Source organism: Tripterygium wilfordii, chromosome 13 (assembly GCF_013401445.1).
Source record: "Tripterygium wilfordii isolate XIE 37 chromosome 13, ASM1340144v1, whole genome shotgun sequence".
Lineage (NCBI taxonomy): Eukaryota > Viridiplantae > Streptophyta > Magnoliopsida > Celastrales > Celastraceae > Tripterygium > Tripterygium wilfordii.
Window position 1 is genome coordinate 16458779 of NC_052244.1, and position 20206 is coordinate 16478984.

The window sequence follows — 20206 nt, forward strand, 5'->3', positions numbered from 1 at the left end:
ATTAGTGGGGAGTCCTTAAAGTGATTGACATGCTTAAATGGCAAGCAAAGCCAGTAATTATGCCCTTGCTGTCTTAAAGTCGAGTGGTATTAGTGTAAATAAAACACAAATCTGATGGCAGTTTTGTATTAGCTGTCACTTATAATCCGCAATAATACCGTGTCTCATCGCTCTCTCCCTTCCAACGCAAACCAGGCAGAAAAATGGGAAGAACTACAAGCGTCACTTCTCACTTTCTTATCTTCGCAATCTTGGCCGTCCACGCGGTGATTTCTTCTTCATCAACAGTAGATTTCGTAGGCGAACAGCTCGACTTTCTCCCTATGAAATCGGAGTGCCGTGGATCGATCGCAGAGTGCTCGATGGACGAAGACGAGGGATTCGATACGGAGTTCGCGATGGACTCGGAGAGCAACCGGCGCATCCTAGCGGCGAGGAGGTATATCAGCTACGGCGCGCTGAGGAGGAACACTGTGCCGTGCTCTCGACGAGGCGCCTCGTATTACAACTGCCGACGTGGAGCTCAGGCCAATCCATACAGTCGCGGTTGCAGCCGCATTACTCGTTGCAGGGGTTAGATTTCTTAGAGAAAATGGAATAAGATTTCTTAGAGAAAATAGAATGTTGAATTGGTTTTGTAATATAATTGCATCAATATTATTATCCTTAAGTGGCATACCTGAATCTTCAGAGATTCTGGACGAACTCAGTCCTCTTAAAAAAATTAAATGTCTTGTGTTAAGTAAATGAGTTTGGGACTATTATAACATTAATAGTTTTTCATTAATAATTTTTTAAAATATGAGAATTTAAGAATTTGAAAGCGCCACCGTGTCACCCGCCTCGGGAATATCCATGATTATCTTTTTATAAAAATGTTGTTGCTATGTGCAATTAATCTTTTCAATTACGTCATAATATTAATCAAATTTCCAGTGTTTTTGTGGTTTCTAGAATCTTCAAGAAACCATGTGGTGTGTTGATATAATTTGTCGTTCAGGTCTGTATTGCAATTAAAGAGATCCACAGATTTGTTTTTAGCTTAGAATTATAATTATCCGGTCCAATCATGCTATCCAGATCACACTGGTGGCAGCATATGCTAGCTGGCTCAGCCTAGCATATTTGTTCTTGATATTTAGCCTACCTTTGCCCGATTCATACCAGATTCGAATCTAAATGCCAACTAGCTTTCATATGATTTTTCAAATAGCATTTTCGAGAATGTCATTCTTATCCTCCATCAAAGCTAGCCCCAAAAGCACTTATCAATCAAGAGCATCCACAACTTGTTAGAGATGCCAACACAACAAAACAGTCTTATATTCTCCCGTCACATTATTATTATTATTATTTATCAGAGAATATCACCATAAAAATTTGTGTTTTGAATATTTGATATGTGTTTAAACTTGAGTCATTAGATCAGCACTCACAGACTCCTGTCACATCCAATCAACTACATTGAAATTTTTGCTTTGAACATCTAATTGATATAGCCCTAAACTCGAATGGTTAAAGGCTGCGCTCACAGACTCCTGTCACATCCCATCAACTACATTAACTTTTTTTTTTTTTTTTATTATTATTTTTTTTCAGGAACTACATTAACTCACTTTCGGACCATAATTGAGGGGCAGGACAGCTTCTTTCAGCTTAGTTAATGCTTTTTACACCTATTCAAATTCCTTAACCATTTGAGTTTAGGTCACATTATTATTATTATTATTATTATTTATCAGAGAATATTACCATAAAAATTTGTATTTTGAACATTTGATATGTGTTTAAACTCGGGTCATTAGATCAGCACTCACAGACTTCTGTCACATCCCATCAACTACATTGAAATTTTTGCTTTGAACATCTAATTGATATAGACCTAAACTCAAATGGTTAAGGCTGCGCTCACAGACTCCTGTCACATCCCATCAACTACATTAACTCACTTTTGGGTGCCCGGGACCTGCTGTAATAAAATTACAGCAGGTCCCGCTGTATTGCACTTTAGAGGTAGTAAAAATTTTTATTTTTATTTTTAAAAATCATAAATATGTAGTATTTTTCATAACGAATCTAACGGTATATTTTTTGTTTCAAACAAAAATCAAATTCATCAGGATCAAAACATTGAATATTTTGAGTTTATATCCGATGGTTTAGAATTGTCGTGTCTTTTTCATGTTGAATTTGATTTTTGTTTCTAACAAAAAATATATCGTTGTGTTCATTGCGATGAATACTACATATTTATGATTTTTAAAAATAAAAATAAAAATTTTTAATGTTAAAAAAGCATATTACTGTGGGGCCTGCTGTAATCACTTTCGGACCATAATTGACGGGCAGGACAGCTTCTTTCAGCTTAGTTAATGCTTTTTACACCTATTCAAATTCCTTAATGAGTGGCGTGACATGAATAGGATTCTGAACATGATTCTCTCGCATAAATATTATAAATATAAGATAGTGCTCAAGAAGTCAAGGGGGTGCAAGGTTGACTGCTAAAATGGAAAGAAAGTAAACATATAACCACTCTAGCCATTTGAAAGTCTTGCGCAGCATATATGCTCCTAAGAAAAAGCTGAATCCAACAGATCTTAAACAAATCAAGAGAAAGGGGGCAAAAAAAAAAACAAGGCACCCATAATGCTCCATAAATTACTCACAAAATAAGGTTCAAAGGCTTAATTTCATGCAACCTCAGAAGCAAAAAATTCTAGTTATATATTATAAATGAGGAAAAGAAGAAGGAAGAAGGAAAAGGAATCCTGATGTAGATCCCTTCATTCAATTCAACAAAGTATATGGTGTTACCAAAGTTAGCTTAATCATCGGGTGTCTTAGCTTCTTCCTTTTGCTTGACGGGGGCTGAAGGAGATGGGGAGCCCTCTACACTCATCTCAACTTTGAGATCATTGATGCTGTGCTCCAACTCATCTATCCTCTTTCCCATCTCATCTAGTAGATTGTAGTCAAGGAAGCCAAATAATGTCTACATCTATATCTCGTTCAAAAGATGTGAAAGTAGACACACTGCATATTATCTTAGGCATTACCCTTGTGTTGAACACAAACGATGTTGTCCATTGCATTTAATGAAGCATGTCCAATCCATCGCAAAATGGTCTTTCAATCTTATCATTGGTTCACTTATCTCGATAGTCAAATATGAAGAACATGATTGATTGACTCAGGTCAGATGATCCAAGAACTTAACTGACTCCCAATGCAAAGCAATAAAATGATGAAATGAGTTCATTAACACAGACTCAAAATCATTCCAAACATGATAACAACTAATTCTAAACTGATTGGCATGGAAGACGCAGGTGAAGCAAGAAAAATTTAACCAATGTAAGGATATTCTTTGTGATGATGGACTCAGACATTGCCAGAAATCTGGATTGCTGCAAAGTGCAATAGTATAACAAGTCATCCCAGTCTGCTTAAAATCACCAGTAATGGTATAATACTAGTAAATAGAGCAAATATCAAACTCACCATCTGCTGGAGAAGATTTTGCACCTGCAACCACAAATGGAGGTATTCAGCAAAGGCTGGCACTCAATCAGTTCAATTACAGACCATGCTATTGCTACCTATAGAAGGAAACATAATGAACAATAGATGGTGCTTCATTTATTCCTATACACATTCATGGGTACCAAAACTCTCAGACATTTGTTCTACTTACTATGAACATATTCTGAGTTCATTTACAGTCAAAATCATTCCTATAACTGCACCTACAAATGTCGTTACCCTACGGTTTTGATTGAGTACTCAATTCTTTCCAATCTTAATTTGGTCCATTCATCAAATACTTAAAAGAGGATAACAGGATAGCATGTTCAGCAGACACTCCAATTTTGTCACTCCTAGTTGCATGTGGATAGCCTTCGATCCATCTTTTCCCATACTCAGCTCAATCTACTTTGATATAAATATAGCATAAAGAGAAAATCAAAACTTCGGAACACATGTAAAAACTCACAAAAGCGGTCATATCAGCAGTGCTCTGCTTAGGATCTTCCGCATTGTGTCCATCCTGCCAAAGAACAAAAGTAAAGATAAAGACAATTGAGATACTATAACATGGCTGTTACAACACTGTCATACCCTTTAAAGCATCGAATAAGTGAGAATAAATCATCAATAGTGATGTTGTGGTGATAGCAAAGTGAGTGAATATTATTCTATCTCCACCCTCCTGCACCAACATGCACACTCACAATCATAGACAGAGATACTAATTAAGCTATAGAGGATTTAATCTACCTCTTCATCAACCAATAAACAAATCCTTCATGCTTGAAATTAACATGAAACTCTTCTTCAAACACAATAATAGTGTACCTTACAGAGACGACGGTGAAATTTCAGTATATATTTGTCTAGGCCACAGAGGAAGGAAGAGTTCTGGAGGGATACCATGTCAAGTAGTTTTTCTTTTAACCATTATCCAGATTCCAGGAATGTTTTGCCACATTGTTTCAGAAATTCTTCAGTCTTGAATTAGTAAAAGCCATATCATTCGAAAATAGAAGCCATATCCAGATTCCAGGAATGTTTTTCCACATTGTTTCGGAAATTCTTCAGCCTTGAATTAGTCAAAAATAAATTCGATAACGCTCACAGTTAAATCAAATTGAGGGAACAAACGTAAGCCCTAACTTTCTCTTTTCGCCATCAATTGAAACCCCTAATTGAGCTCCTGATACACGATCATGGTATTCTATATAATCTTAAGATGATAAAGCATATAAAATTTTTACCATTTTAGCAGTCTTGCTTGCGAAGGCCCTGCTTGATTGGTTGCTTACGGCAGCTTCGGACGAAGAATGGCTCTCCGTAGACTGGAGCCCGAGAATTTGAGTGCGAGTTACAGAACCATGGGGTCGGTACCTGTTTAAATAGTAAATACCAATTTTGTCCTAATTTTAAAAATCAATGCCTCTCTTTTGTGGGGCCTAGGCAACCACCAAAAATTGTAATTATTAGTTACAATTTTAATTATAATTCTTCCAAAAATTATATTAAATCATGTTTAAAATGTATTATTAAGTATTTTAGTATTCATAATGTTATAATATAATAACTTTTTTTAAAAATTTATAAATCCTAAGTCTAAAATCTAAATCCTAAACACTAACTCCTAAATTAAATATAACATGTTAAAAAATCGTGATTTAATATGATTTTTAAGAGGAATTGTAGCTAATAATTAATGGAGATCCAACTCACCCACAACTAGGGGTGTCCACAGTCGATTTTTTGACATAAATTTAACCGATCGTTCGATCGGTTATTGGCTATTTGGTCATTTTTTTAATTTTAGTATCGATCTTCACTAACATACATTTTATAATAACCAATCAAACGATCGATTCGATTTGACATAATTTTTTTGGACAATCTCACCCACAATCCTGCTATCCTAACAAATACAACATAATTTTTGGTAGAAATGGTTCATAATTGTCAATTTCAACTATTTTGATTCGATTGAACAACACAGGATAATTTGTCGTTGTTTTAATAAGGAAATAGGATAATTTGTCATCGATGCATTCCATGGAAAAAAAGGTTAAATAAGGGAAGTTTCTATGTTAAGAATTTGTGATGAATAGAGGGAAAAAAAATGATCTCCTCGATTTGCTCTATAACGTTCATTGCCCCCTTCAATTTCTTCCATTAAATCCATCCCTATTTTTCTCCTATTTAATCCTCCCCCCATAAATCACCACAATTTCTTCTCTAATGGCCACCACCATTCCCGCTACGGCCGCCGCGAAAGTGGCCAAGAAAGGCAAGGCCAAGCGTGCACTTCCGTCACTAGCCATGTCAATAGCGATCCCTCTCCTTCTCACGCTGGTCATAATCTTGTTATTTGGTTCGGGCCACAAGTACCGCGCCATGGTCAAACCATTTTGGTTCCCTCCACTGTGGCTCATCCATCTATCTTCCCTCGGCTCGTCCCTCGTCATGGGCCTTGCAGTCTGGCTCGTTTGGGCCGACGGTGGATTCCACTCCGAGCCTGATGCGTTGCCTCTGTATATCGGGCAAGTATCTTTGAGCATTGTTTGGGATCCGCTTGTGCTTGTGATTGGATCGGCTTCGCTTGGGTTCGTGTTCTGTTTGGTTAATTTTGGGACCCTGTTTGCTTGTTATTCGAGGTTTAAGAGAGTAAATCCATTCTCTAAAGATCTTGTTAAGGTCAGTTTGGTTTGGACAGGATATCTGAGCATTGTTACTTACAAGATTATATATCTTTGAGAGTTTGTTTTCTTTCTTTTATATAGGGTAGAGACAATTTGTAGTCAATGTTTAAGGCTTTTTTGCCATGAATTTGACCATGAGGATCATTTTTTTTTTATCGAGATACCATACAAGTTTGACACTTTGTCATGGACCTAAATTCGTGCCGTCAGGCCGGCATATACATAAATTTTCTCCATAAATTAGGTTAAAGTCCAACTCGTAATAACAATGGTCGTCATATGCATAAATTTTCTCCATAAATTAGGTTAAAGTCCAATTCGTGCCGTCAGGCCGGCATATACATAAATTTTCTCCATAAATTAGGTTAAAGTCCAACTCGTAATAACAATGGTCGTCATATGCAAGATAGTGAATTGGTTTTAATGTGAGACCAAATGGCCAATTTGAGGCTCAATTTGATTGATTTATCAGCAACATTTATAGGAATAACTAATAAGCAACATGAACGGCTCAAGACATAAATTTTGTGGTAATTCTGATAATATTGTGAGTAAGTAGAGTGGCCAAATTTGGCTTAATATTTATTTGATCGTGGAGTTTAGACGTGTAACGTGGTAACAATAAAATATAAATAATAATTACAATTACATGCAACTAGTTAAGATATGATATTGAGTATGGGGTGTAAACGGTCAATTTTTTTACATAATTTAACTAATCGATCGATTATCAATTATCATTTTAATTATTCGATTGATTCTCACTAAATTATTTTACAAATAATTGATCATTCAATTCGATTATTCGGTAATTTTCTACGAACCGTACTTGAACATATAAAGAAACAACTATGACCTACATATTGGATCAACGTATGATGTGATCCTTTATTACATTACATATTATCATACATATGCACAATCCCAACAACTGGCAAATGGCAATCAACGCGTGACTACGTGAAAGAACAAAAATAAAAAACAAAGAAAATCATAAAATTAGAAAAAAAAAAAATTTCTATAACTTTCTTTCGCTTTCCTGGAATCTGGATCCGCTCCTTCCTTCCATCCTTCTTGAGCTCCCACTCTCTTCCACCGACCATCCCCTTCCCAATTGAACCCCTACTTATTCTCTCATTTTGAACAATGTCTTCTTCATCAATTCTCACATTACAGAAAATTTGCTGCTTTAATCTTTGAAAGTGTTCGTGCATAGATTCCTGACTCAAGATGCTAGAACGGTGCTTCGGACCTTACCGGGTCCGCCAGATCCAGCGAGCAATCCGAAACGGGAAGATTATGATACTCTGTCTCTTTATGACCGTAATCGTCCTGCGTGGCACCATCGGCGCCGGCAAGTTCGGGACTCCCGAGCAGGACTTTGACGAGCTACGCAGCCACTTCTCCTATTCGTCGCGCCGAGTCCTCGAAGAGGTACAAACAACCACGGAATCGTCCACTCAGGAAAACAGCAACAACTACGAGACATTTGATGTGAACAAGCTCTTCGTCGACGAAGGAGAGGAAGAGAAGCGCGATCCGAATCAGCCGTACAGTTTGGGGCCGAAGATCTCTGATTGGGATGAGCAGCGTGCGGAGTGGTTGACGAAGAACCCTAACTTCCCCAATTTCATTAGCCTGAACAAGCCGCGAGTCCTTTTAGTTACTGGATCAGCACCAAAGCCGTGTGAGAATCCAGTTGGAGACCATTATCTGTTGAAATCAATCAAAAACAAGATCGATTACTGCAGGCTTCACGGAATCGAGATCTTCTACAACATGGCACTTCTGGACGCGGAAATGGCGGGGTTTTGGGCTAAGCTTCCATTGATAAGAAAGCTTTTATTATCGCATCCGGAGATCGAATTCCTTTGGTGGATGGATAGTGACGCCATGTTCACGGACATGGCATTCGAGCTTCCATGGGACCGATACAAAGACCATAATCTGGTGATGCACGGGTGGAACGAGATGGTGTACGATCAAAAGAACTGGATTGGATTAAATACTGGTAGTTTCCTGCTGAGAAACAGTCAATGGGCGCTAGATTTACTGGACGCATGGGCTCCCATGGGGCCGAAAGGGAAGATCAGAGACGAGGCTGGGAAGATACTCACCAGAGAACTGAAAGACAGGCCAGTTTTCGAGGCCGACGACCAGTCTGCAATGGTGTATTTGTTAGCAAAAGAGAGGGAGAGATGGGGGGATAAGGTATACCTGGAGAGTGCATATTACTTGCACGGCTATTGGGGCATCTTGGTTGATAGGTATGAGGAGATGATTGAGAACTTCCACCCTGGTCTTGGCGACCACCGGTGGCCGCTCGTGACTCACTTTGTCGGATGCAAGCCGTGTGGGAAGTTTGGGGATTATTCGGTGGAGAGGTGCTTGAGGCAGATGGACAGGGCATTCAATTTTGGAGACAATCAGATTTTGCAGATTTATGGGTTCACCCACAAGTCATTGGGCAGCAGGAGAGTTAAGAGAGTGAGAAATGAAACTAGCAATCCGCTTGAAGTGAAGGATGAGCTTGGTTTGCTTCACCCAGCATTCAAAGCTCATAAGGTATCAACTTCTTGATGGTATTTTCTACCTAAATCAGCTCAAAATGGATACTTTATCTTGCACTTTTACTGTCACTCTTCATTTTCCACTTCTAACTTGTTCATTATACTTGCATTGCTATTTAAATTGCCTGGTAACTCCGGATACTGTATCTCTATCTTCATTCTTTACTGTGTCGATTAGTATTTACAAGCTTAAATAATATTGATTTTTGGAAGCAATTACAGCGTGCCTTGTGTCCCTTTGTGGCAAAAAGGAGATGCTTATATTGTTAGGGAAAATATAACATTTGTGCACGTTAGACTAAACAATACTCATCTCGAAAATTGCGATAATAGAAATATCCATGAGACTTAAACTCACAACATCCTATTTGCAATAAGAGTTATAATTTGAACTCACGACCTCCTATTCGTGCTAAGAGTTATAGATGATTGGACGATCTATCTTTCGATGCAGTGGAAGAGGGAACTAAACCAATGCATCAAATGATAGAGAAGGGAGTGTACAGGAGAGGTCTTTTTCGCTGCATTGAATTATAGAGTGCAAGTATCTATAGAACCAAACTGGTGGGTGCAACAGAAGGACACTTTCATTTCAATGGAAAGAAATTTAAGGAGAGGAGAGTGACGAAACTAAAGATAATTCATAATGAATAGTTCAAGAAACCAGATGATCTTGCCAAAAAGCTTTGGAAACCTCAGAGCGATAGAAGTTCAACGACCTGATGAAAATTGGATGCTATCTTGGATTCCAGAAACTGCCCTTATCAACGGAACACACAGCATAACAAAAATGCTTGTGAATGCAAAGTTTCTTGAATGTGATATTTTGGTGAATATTCGATGATTGCTAATCGGAAAGATTCACCAGGGGAAGTGAATACACAATCCGATCAATGATGCCCCCTCCTACCCATGGGTTGGTTTATGAGCTTTGACAGCCTTACGTTGGACCTTACCTTAATTCATGGTCCAGAACCACTAACCGAAAAGCTAGCAATTGTAAATGGGCTTTTTTGTTTCGCACTTGAACAGAAGCCTTGAATATACTTTCACGCTTTAAACATTTTTTACTCAGATTTGGAGGGGTGCGCCAGGCCCGAGCTTTAGTGTAACGCTTGGGCGACGCGTAAAGACCCCAATAGCAAGCTATTGTAGTGAGCCTTTCCCCTTAAAAAATTAATTTAATATCGTGTGGACCATTGGCCCACGTATCAGATATTAAACTGATAAGAACAGATACTACACTTGATCTTAGCCAAAAGGCCGAGAAAGGTATGAATATTAAAGAGGTTTCTTTCTGCTTTTAACGTACGCTTCCGTGTGCTTCTCCTTCTTTGTTTTCCGATGTGGGATATTCAAACAAAACCAACACTTTGCTTCTTGCTTGTGCGGCCACACAGATATCAAAACCTCAACCCTTCTGATTCTTGTCCAGTGCCCACCCAATCTAAAGACTCTGAATTCCCATTCTTTACACAATTTAATTGACAATACTGTTTACAAACTAACTAAATCCCCATTAAGCTAATATCTATGTATGATTATAGGTACATACTCACGACATCAAGTCTGCCATCTTGTGGTTAGATTGGTTAACTTGATATCCATCTTCAGATAGGGTTGGGCATACCTCCTTGATGGGTGTGTCCGTGCGAGTATATGACAACGTTTGTTCATTGATTCATTCAAGTAGAGTTGAATATATGACATGTAAAAAAAAAAAATAGAGAGAAAAACAAATGCTACGTAAAGAGTTGAATATACAGGCAGATGATCCAATAGCCTTCTATTTTGGACAATGTGATGATGTAATTATACAAGCAGATGAATATACAGCACAAGCAAGAGCAAGTTACAATCATAGCCCTTTCGAAACAAAAGCACCGTCGCCAGGGTGAAAGTAAATTATTGGGGGAGTTCAAATCTGATACAGTATAGATTAAGAACCTGCTGCCACGCAAGGAGATGAGCCTTGCCTCAGTTTCACACAAGCTGCACTACAGCAGCCACTCGCAAGGCCCCATTTTGGAGAAGATCCACGAGCTCATCAAAAAGTAGAGCTGTGCGCCAGCCCCATCCTTTGGGGGCTTTGGGCAGAAGAGTTCCCCTCTGTTTGAAGCTTCCAAACACCATCACTTCTCTCTTCGATGGACAAATCAACTGAAAACGTACCAATACGAGGCGTAGGTTAGGAAAAAAATGCACCAAAGTTATGCATGTAACTGTTAGCAATAGACATTTGTCTATGATCAACCGTAAATATTACCTGATAGCGAGCTGTAACCTTTTCACGTGAATCTACAAACATATGGACCTGAAAGCAAGAAGGATAACAAGCGAGAGGTTCCTATTAGGTGAATATATAGAGGAATATTATAATAGACTGCCACATGCTTTGCCGTGTCAAAGTAAGACTGACCTTTCTAAGGGAATCTAGCTCTGCCTTCCGACGATGAAGAAACAATCCTAAAATGATACCCAGTATGAGTTGTTTTAAATAAAGGAAAAATAATTGTTTTCCCTCATATTGCAAGCAGTAATTTGAATCAACACATAGCTTTCCATAAACCAAAATATTACCAAGAGTCCGACGTCCTTGAGGATCTTCATCATTGAAAGCCTGAACACTAACCTAGAGATTCAAACAAAATTATCACAGTTATATTGAAAGTCCAGTAACTCACATAAAACTAAAGAAAAGGAGAGAACCATCCCGGAAGGTAGAGATTTTAATTGATATGAAAAGAGCAACTGGTTTTCATTCAGATACCTTCCACAAAGAACCAGCATAATAAAACTCAGGAGAGTGCTTAACTTGGCCATCGCTGAGCCGGTGCACATCCTCAAATTCAACTCTGTGAAACAAGTGGCCAATTAACACGTCACCAAGAATAGCAAAAAAGGAGGGGAAAAAAACTCACACACAAGATTACTTCTTTAGCAAAAGAGAGGACATTAGTTTCCAGAGCATAGGACAACTTACCCAAAACGAAAAGGAGGAAAATGATTTAGAGGTGTTTTCATATCCAATGATATAGAAGAGCTGTTTGTATTCTCCCACTCAATTCCGATTGCACTCTCTTGTGACTCTAGCATCGGGCCAGAAATACCACTAGTACCTGGAACTGCAGTAGAAGTTCCAGATGATCTGCCTTGCAGATCTGTTTCATAGCCCCTCTCTATCTGCTCTGCATGAATATCAGCGGTGTTGCCTCCTCCTTGGCTTAACCCTACCAGAGCTGTCAATCCATCCCCTGACACATCTCCATTATGTTCGGCTCTAGCTTCAGAATCATCATTAGCAAGGGACTGCTGGCCATTTCTGTTGCTCATACCAAAGGGCACACGGGAAAAGACAAAACGAGTAGGAGGCCAAGCAGCTGCAGGTACAAATGTGGTTCCACGTCCAATGCCCGCAAGTCCATCAATATTGCCGATTACAGGCCCACGTACAGGCCTGAAGAGGCCATTTCCTTCACCTTGAGCAGAATCAGCAACATACACACTGCCCATGTTGCCACGTGAATTATTATGATCATGCTCATGCATGTAATAACCAGCTGTAGCAACTCCATGTGAATATCCGAAGTTCTTTCTGCAAGTGCATGCTATATTGGTAAAGCAGCAGATTTTGCATGTGTCAGCACCAATTTCTTGTACCCTTTCCCTTAATAGCATCTGCATGTAAACAATATGGAAAAAAGAATGTAACATCCTTATAAAATAGATAAGCACAGCCTAAAGCTCGGAAGACCGAAAAAAAAATCTAATGTTGAGTGGGAAAGTGCAAACCCGTCAGGGAAAGGTGGTCTTTTTTGCACCCACCCTGACAGGTCCCACAGAGTCTTTCCTACCAAACCAAAGGTAAAAGCGAAAAAGAAGAAGAAAGAACCGTCATATGTCAGATGCTTTCGAGGATGATTGTACTAAATGACAAGTAACAAACTAACAAGCTGTAAATTGCTCATGACACTGGTTTACTCATGAATTTTGAAAAGTATGGAATCCTCTCGTCCCATCTTTTTAGAAGAATTCATCATATGATAACAGGTAAACAAAAAATTATTGGCAACAGACCTGCAGCCAAAGACCGTCATTCGCAGCTTTGCAAGGAAATCCCAACTCCTCAAGCTGCTTTCTCACATTTAAAAGAGCTTCAAAAGACATGTTGCAGTATAAAAGAGAACCCTCTTCAAATATATTGACAAAAGAATCGTATTCCTCCTGACGAATCCCACAGTTTCCTTTGGCATAGCCTTTCACCTGTCTTTTGCCAACAACCCTGCCACCCCATGAAAGAGGCATGCCACATCTTCCCCAGTCATTCAGCATGCCCCCATCACATGATGGGTCCACTGAAGAGCAACGTCCTGATTGATCGGTTGTATGCCAAGTACTGTTATTCAAATTGTAGAAAGAACCTTCTTCAGATGGCCCTTCCATAGCCACCAGATTGGCCCCTAGTCCACTTGTTCCAACGCCAATAGGCATCTCAATGTAAGAACATGAGGTTCTAATTCCACCGGCATTTGAGAGAGTGTTACATAATGACGAAGATTGATCCATGCTGCCCGTGTATATAGGCTGCAAATTTGACTGAGTGTATGAAACTTGTTGGACCTGTTGGTTGGAATCTGAAATACTTGTGGGGAAATCAACCACATAGTCTACAAGCTCAACAATAAGATTTTGTGCAGTGTTATGGCCCTCCATGTCATTTTTTAAACTTAAGCGTCCTAGTTCGGATTCCAACATCCTACTATTGCAGCTATCCATCAGATTCTTTCCCTTAGCTTTAGGAGAATCAGAAAAAAGGACAATACCGATCTCCGAACTTCCTTGCACAGACTGTTCTATATTGCAAAGAGAACCTTTTGCAAGAAGCGTGTATAATGCCAGTTCAAACCTTTCAATCACAAAAGAAACAGCTCTATTTGACTTTAACAATTCAACTATCAACCAGAAAACAAAGTTTATTGGCCACTAGGCCCCTTACCGCTTTTCTTCACCAGGCACCCACAGTTCATCTGAAGTTAGCAAAGCATGCAGAGTTTGCGCAGAAAGTTTCGGAAGCACCTAATGGTTAGGAAGAATCAACATTTAGATGGCAGAGATGATAGACTGCAGAACGAAAGATTTAAACTTAAGTGCAAAACCAATAGATCTTTAGAAACAGCTACTTATGCATGGAACCAAAAATACAATTAAAAAACAAAATTTTGCACTCTATAAAACAATAAAATTTAGCATGGTATAAACTATGACTTCTGTGAAGGGGACTACGAAATGAAACCAATCAAAATAAAGAACACGTCCCACAGTTCAACAATTGTTTATTTGTTTTGAATGGAACTAATAAATGAAATTATTGGGCACTGTGGGGATGCCACCGGATTAAAGGTGCAGCTTGTCTGCAATCAGTGGTATCAGCTCATTTACAATTTCAAATATAAAAAACAAGTTACAACCTAATTGAATTCCATCACGATTTCATATCACATGAAAAAGGATTTCCTAGGGGTTTTTCTTCCAACTCTGAAAGAAATTTTATTTAAAATCTAATGTCAAGTAGATGCATTAATATCAGATTCATTTCGAAGTTTCTGCAATCGAAGTGTCAGCATGAGGTTGCATGTCGTTAGAAGACATCAGCCCAATCTGCCTACAAAGTGGCATGGGTTGTGAGGAAAAAAGTTGCAGTATGTTAAAACAAATGATGAATAACACAAGATTGTTATTCATCAAAAAAAAAAAACACGAGATTGTTGATCACATCATATGAAGTCAAATGACAAGCAAAAGTTTGATTATGAATCTTGTTTTGTTAAATTTAAAATATATATAAAAAATGAGGGGTCAATAGTTACTCATCCTATACCACTAATATTGACGTTCTTCAAACGCAACGAAAAAGAAGGGAAAAGAGAGACGGATAAGGAAAGGGATAGCCATCCAAACCAAACTAATGCCGCCACATAGAAATCTCTTTAACTGATACCTCTTTCAACTCCCTGGCACCACTTTGACATAGGTAACCCCAACATGCATTTCTTACACGCTCTCCATGTATTCCATAGTCTTGACTCTCAGCAAATACCTGTACTCAAGAAGGTAAGGCCCTTGCTAAAGGAAATTGGAAGCTGGCTAGTGCCTAGTAGAGCATTTAGACATCAGGCAAAATCTCCAAACCTGGTATGCTAAGAAATTTGAAGTCCACAATTCAGATATAATGAAATCTGTGCATATTGCACATAGATCCTGCAAACAAATATCATACAGATTAATTTGGGTTTTTATATGCTATGATCTGCAAAGATTTGTATAAACTGAGCGAGCGAATTCAACACCTGTAAGTCAAGAAAGGAAGCAGCCGCAAGAACACGAAATGCATTATTATCATTAAGCTTGGGATGATGCCCATATAGGTAAGCCAAAGCTATTGCAATTGCGTCTCCATTAACGTTCTTGTCATCCACATTCAAGGTCACAACTTGTGCACTTGCTTCCTTCCATGGCCCATGTAGCATATTCCTGGCAAGCACGAGCATCAAAACAAACCAAGTTTCGCCACATTAAAGTTCATGGAAGGTCAACAAATATATAAACATGGTGAAATCCGACATCAAAACCTAAAGATGAACAGACTATCACTGTTAATAAAATATTCTGAAGATGTTTGCTAAATTTGAACATAACTACTCAAATTATCATCTCCGATTATCTATAATCCCAATTATCTTCTAAATGAGCAATTAACAGAACCGGACGAGAAGATTTTACAAGGAAGTGCGGAATAGGAACCTGAAGTAGGAGCTGCGAGAGAGGATGAGGCGGTGGAGGTGGTAGGTGGACCCCATAGCATGGACGACGATATCGGAAAAGGAGCCGGAATTGAAGCCCTCCATCTGGATATGTTCGCAAAGTGAGGTGAGATTACAATCCAGCGCTCGTAAATCGCTGCTGCTACGGTCATTGTCTGAGTGCTGCGACGGTGGAATCGCCGTCTTCATCTGCTGCGGCCCGTACAAGCGAGGCTTTGGGCTAGGGTACTGCGGTTCCATTGTTTTGATTCTTTGATTACTATCTTGACAGAGTTTCAGAGATCCGACAGGCGCATTGTAGGAGTAGAAGAAGAGCAAGAGAAAGGAGAAGGAGCTCTCTGTGAATAGAAATGCTTCGAGCCTTCGACAATGAAATGAATGAGACAGGCAGAGTCACACAGAGAAACTAAACGCTGCGTTACGGAGCGGGACAAAATAGGACACTTTAAGGAAAGAAACGGTGCCGTATTTAAGTGGCCTGTATTTCCCCTGCTCAGAAAAGAAACGGTGCGTTTTTAAGTGGACCGTATTTTCCATGCGCGATCTTTTCAATGAACAGATTCACAAAATGAAGAGCACCCAACACAGGCAAAGAACTTGAAAAGAAAATTGGAGGATATCATTATTTGGTAAGAGTAAAAGATGTGAATCAGGGCAAAATGCCAGTTACAAACTCAGGCTTGATAAAAATTACATGCTTTTCCCATACTCAAAACTTCATAGCTGCAACAACACTGCCCCACAACACCAAGGTTACACTCACTAGCAGTGGCCATATCTTCACCTAGAATTATGTAAAGTTGGCCTGGTTCCTATAAGAGAATAAGAGGAATAACAAGCCACGCTCAGTTCTCAATCTTCCAATCCTACTTTGTGTTTGGCAAAGAAGCACATTGATTTGGATCAACCAAAGAGCGCAAAGCCATCTCAACATCAGCAAGTGGCTGCCCAGCATAAAGTTGGAGTTGGCCCTTCTTCACAACAATCACCTTCTTGAAATTTGAATTCACTGCCGCGTGAAGTTCCTGCAAAAGTACGAGTTTTCATTTTAACTTGACAATATGTCTCGCACACGACACAAAGAAAGAAACCAATGATTGATAATTTGATATCATGACCCTCCACTAAAGCATGCAACAAATGCCATGGGGGATGGTATCAATCATGGGTTCCCTAGTTGTCACAATTACTGCCTTGGCAAATCGTTAGTAACATTGTATCTCCAAACATAAAATATTGGACACTCAGTTTCAACCTCCCAGATACTTGGCATGTCATAAACACACTTTCTTACATCTTTTATAGAGTGGATTTTAAGTGGAGCGATCAGTTTAGTTGAAGATTTCTGAAATTGAGTTGTGAATACTTACCTTTGTTGACATAGGAACAACATCAGCACTAAAATCACCCAGATCTTCGAAAAAAGATTCAAGTATATAGCAGAAGTTATTGGCATCAATGCGGTCTTCAAAAGCAACAGCATAGGAAAAGTCACCGTCATCCTGTGCCTGGGAACTGCTCTTTAAGGTGAACAGTCCTTCTGATCCCTCATGGCCGGAACCTCTCCGCATAAGAATTGCCTGGAATGGCAAAAATACCACTTAGCATACAAATTCCAGATAAAACATCTGTTTACAATTTAAATGTGTATTAACCAGCTACATTAACCTAATAAAAAAACATACATAGTGAGCATAAACAAGAGAGCATAACAAGCCAAATAGGATTATATCAACCTTCAGTAATTACTAATTAACTAATTATGTTGACCTAAATTGGAGGTGGGTGAACTGAGTCATCACCATGTTGAAATGATCTTAATTCTTGAGTGCATTGAATCTATTAGAAAGCATGAGGTTGGAAATGAATGCTTCGGTGTCAAGGAGAATCACAAGTCAGTAACATACTAGAATGTACGGGAGCTTCTGCCACCACAGACCAGTCCCTGAATCTGATTGTTTATCTGCAACTTTGCTGATCAATGGCTTGTCTCTAGTTACTCTGTGCTTTGAGCCAGTAGTTCTACTCCGCACAGAAGGTTTACCAGATCTCGAGCTTCTTCCCTGGTTTTCTTTTGTCAGTGTTTGTGAATTTTGAACACGAACATCCTTTGGTTTTCTTGATTTTGTAACTTCTACCGAAGACCTCCCTTTATGCGTCTCCTTGGCTGCACCTAAGAATCTATATAAGAACCAAAAAATTGAACAGGAAACAACTTCAAATGCAGAAAGCAAATAAATCCCTATCAAGAGTATTGACCCTCTCAACATCCAATACTTCTACAAATTATTAAATCCCAAATTCTAAGAGGAAATTACAAAATTCAGATAGTTGAACCACACAGGAAAACAGTTGGTAAAACTTAGAAAAGAGGGAATGAAACATATAAGAATAAAGCAAGGGAAGAAAATGGAAAAGGGCACCAGAGAGAAAGACCAATATATCAGATATTCATAGGCTTTTGGCTACATTACCAAAACCTCGTATCAACCTAAGCAGAAAGACCAATATATCACAATATCACATATTTATAGGCTTTTAGCTACATTACCAAACCTCATATCAGCATTAGCAGTGTCCATTTCTTTTCTCACTTCTGCTCTGCCGCTAGCCTTCTCATTGCTGTTCGAATTATCTATCTTTCCATTTGGTTGAATTTTCCGGTTTTCTGGCTCTAACTTACCCCAACTATCATCACCATCATCATCATTACTTCCATTTGTCCCCTTTACAACTTCACCACCTAGTCTACTCTGCTTCTTATTATCATCACTAGGATCCTGCAACCCTGAAAACCCCTTTGGTTTGCTTCTTGGGTCCACCAAAGGCCTTTTAAATTTAAGTTTCTTTTCAAACACAAGCATTTTATTATTATCTTCATCGGAAGAAACTTCATCCTCACTTGTCCCATCTTCCCCCTCTCCAAACGTGGCCAGGAGATTCATAAACGAACCTGGTAACTTCTCTCTTTTAGAATTCAACCTCTTCTTCAATTTAGCCAATCGAGCACCAATCTCATCTTCAATGCCGATTCCATCCTTAGAACTTGAGCCCTCTTCAACAATGTCTCCTCCTCCTGTACCTCCTCTCAACTTCACCTCACTTTTTCGTGCCACCCTTGCCATTGCCCTTATTTCTGCTATTTTCTCTTCCAATTCAGATTCATTGAAATAACCCGCAGAACTCACCTTTCCGTTCAACAAAGGTTTCCTTTTGTCAATCCCATTTACACCCGAATTCAAATTATCAACATCCCCATCTTTACCAGTAGAACTGGCAGTTCCCAGTACCCAGGCAGTACAAATTGTCTGGAAGACAAACAATCCAACCAGATATAGACCGTATTTAAAGACATCCTTCGAATAAATATTACCGATAAGGCTACTATACTCTTCAGCAACACCCGACGTCTCCTGAACCTGCAATTGTTCAACTTTATCAATTTCTCCGGCAGCTACAGAGCAAGTTTCGACACCAGTGGGAAGCTCACGTACGAACTCATTTTGCGATGGGATTTCTGGGGACGCGATTTCTATTGAGGGAATTGGTAGGGTTGGTGGAGAAATGGGATCGGTGGGGTAGGGTTTAGTTAGGGTTTTGAGGATTTTGGGGCGCAAGTGGTTTTTGCGCTTTGGTGGTTTTAAAGGGAATTGAGAAGCGGAAATGGTGGACGAAAGGATTGGTATACGTCGGAATCTGGGGGTGGAAGGAGGAATGAGGAGGAGGAGGGAGACGGTGACGCAGCGCGCACCAGCCATTAACGGAAGTGGAGGTGGCGGAGGAGCGTCAAGGCATCGCTTCGTATCAATGGTGTCGGTGTTGGACATCACGAGACTAAGCCCAATCAACGTAAGGGAATGGGCTAGAAAGCCCAATTAGGAACGGCAGAGTTGCAGAAGCCCAATTAAGAAATGGGCTGAAAAGCAAAGCGTTGTTTTGTTTTAATCAAAATGTCCCACATCCCTAAGAACAAGGAAGCGGGGTATAATAACGCAGAGAAACCTCTTTGTAAAGCATACCTTTCTCGGTCTTTTGACTAAGATCAAGTGTAATATATGTTCTTATCAATTTAATATCTGATACGTGAGTCATTGGTTCACATGATGTTAAATTGCTATTGGGGTCTTTACGCGTTGCACGTACTTTAAGGATTCTTTCTCGGGTTTTAGAGAGACAAAATAGAGTTGTGACATCAATGTTGAGTAAAATAGAGTTGTGAGATTCTTGAGAGGGAGTGATCGATCGAAGCTTGGTTGAGAAAATTTGGAGATTATTCAGGAGGTTTGATTTTCTTCATTTAATGGAATATTCGACAATGCTATGACGAAGGCTTATTATAACCGAGCCATGTAAATCTGAGTGTCATTTTTTCTCTACTTAATTTACTTCCGTTCTATATGGTTAGACTTCCTATAACCGAATCATGTAAATTTAAGTGTCATTTTTTCTCAACTTGATTTACTTCCGATGTGTATGGTTATTACTCAAGGTAGTTCTATCCTTGTTTCGGTTGAATTATTGTCTATTGTTAACCTTTGTGGTACTATACTTCGTGTGGCTTCCATTGCGCTGCACCCAACAATAATTTTTT

At 39.2% G+C, this 20206-nt stretch overlaps 6 protein-coding genes, 1 non-coding gene and 1 pseudogene across 8 annotated transcripts; 4 read left to right on the plus strand and 4 right to left on the minus strand.

Annotated features, from left to right (window-relative positions):
* Positions 1-157: 157 nt before the first annotated feature.
* LOC120013333 (protein RALF-like 33) lies at positions 158-787 on the plus strand. The gene has a single exon (XM_038865113.1). The coding sequence runs from the start codon at positions 204-206 to the stop codon at positions 576-578; it is 375 nt and encodes a 124-aa protein (XP_038721041.1). The 5' UTR covers positions 158-203; the 3' UTR covers positions 579-787.
* Positions 788-2628: 1841 nt separating this feature from the next.
* On the minus strand, positions 2629-4899 carry LOC120012192 (heat shock factor-binding protein-like). The gene is made up of 5 exons (XM_038863501.1): positions 4779-4899; positions 3998-4051; positions 3505-3528; positions 3368-3410; positions 2629-2964 (listed from the first exon to the last, which is right to left on the minus strand). Exons 1-5 carry the CDS (start codon positions 4779-4781, stop codon positions 2828-2830), a joined length of 261 nt encoding a protein of 86 aa, XP_038719429.1. The 5' UTR covers positions 4782-4899; the 3' UTR covers positions 2629-2827.
* Positions 4900-5540: 641 nt separating this feature from the next.
* LOC120011804 (translocator protein homolog) lies at positions 5541-6279 on the plus strand. The gene has a single exon (XM_038862927.1). The coding sequence runs from the start codon at positions 5764-5766 to the stop codon at positions 6277-6279; it is 516 nt and encodes a 171-aa protein (XP_038718855.1). The 5' UTR covers positions 5541-5763.
* Positions 6280-7252: 973 nt separating this feature from the next.
* On the plus strand, positions 7253-9010 carry LOC120013183 (xyloglucan 6-xylosyltransferase 2-like). The gene has a single exon (XM_038864913.1). It carries the CDS (start codon positions 7455-7457, stop codon positions 8802-8804), a length of 1350 nt encoding a protein of 449 aa, XP_038720841.1. The 5' UTR covers positions 7253-7454; the 3' UTR covers positions 8805-9010.
* An 864-nt stretch (positions 9011-9874) lies between these two features.
* LOC120013964 lies at positions 9875-10070 on the minus strand. The gene has a single exon (XR_005471506.1). It is a non-coding gene; the product is annotated as a U2 spliceosomal RNA (small nuclear RNA).
* Positions 10071-10518: 448 nt separating this feature from the next.
* Positions 10519-16032, minus strand: LOC120013181. Its single transcript, XM_038864910.1, has 12 exons — positions 15596-16032; positions 15142-15325; positions 14984-15052; positions 14793-14891; positions 13791-13870; positions 12872-13700; positions 11778-12472; positions 11565-11649; positions 11375-11426; positions 11214-11260; positions 11061-11108; positions 10519-10954 (listed from the first exon to the last, which is right to left on the minus strand). Exons 1-12 carry the CDS (start codon positions 15853-15855, stop codon positions 10778-10780), a joined length of 2625 nt encoding a protein of 874 aa, XP_038720838.1. The 5' UTR covers positions 15856-16032; the 3' UTR covers positions 10519-10777.
* Positions 16033-16212: 180 nt separating this feature from the next.
* Positions 16213-19457, minus strand: LOC120013182. Of its 2 annotated transcripts, none has more exons than XM_038864911.1 (4): positions 18172-19457; positions 17523-17796; positions 16986-17195; positions 16213-16640 (listed from the first exon to the last, which is right to left on the minus strand). In XM_038864911.1, exons 1-4 carry the CDS (start codon positions 19440-19442, stop codon positions 16482-16484), a joined length of 1914 nt encoding a protein of 637 aa, XP_038720839.1. In that variant the 5' UTR covers positions 19443-19457; the 3' UTR covers positions 16213-16481. The 2 variants fall into 2 exon arrangements, with proteins under 2 accessions (XP_038720839.1, XP_038720840.1); XM_038864912.1 differs by having other exon boundaries at positions 17523-17782; positions 18167-19457.
* A 173-nt stretch (positions 19458-19630) lies between these two features.
* LOC120013965 lies at positions 19631-19763 on the plus strand (annotated as a pseudogene).
* The last annotated feature ends 443 nt before the right edge of the window (positions 19764-20206 follow it).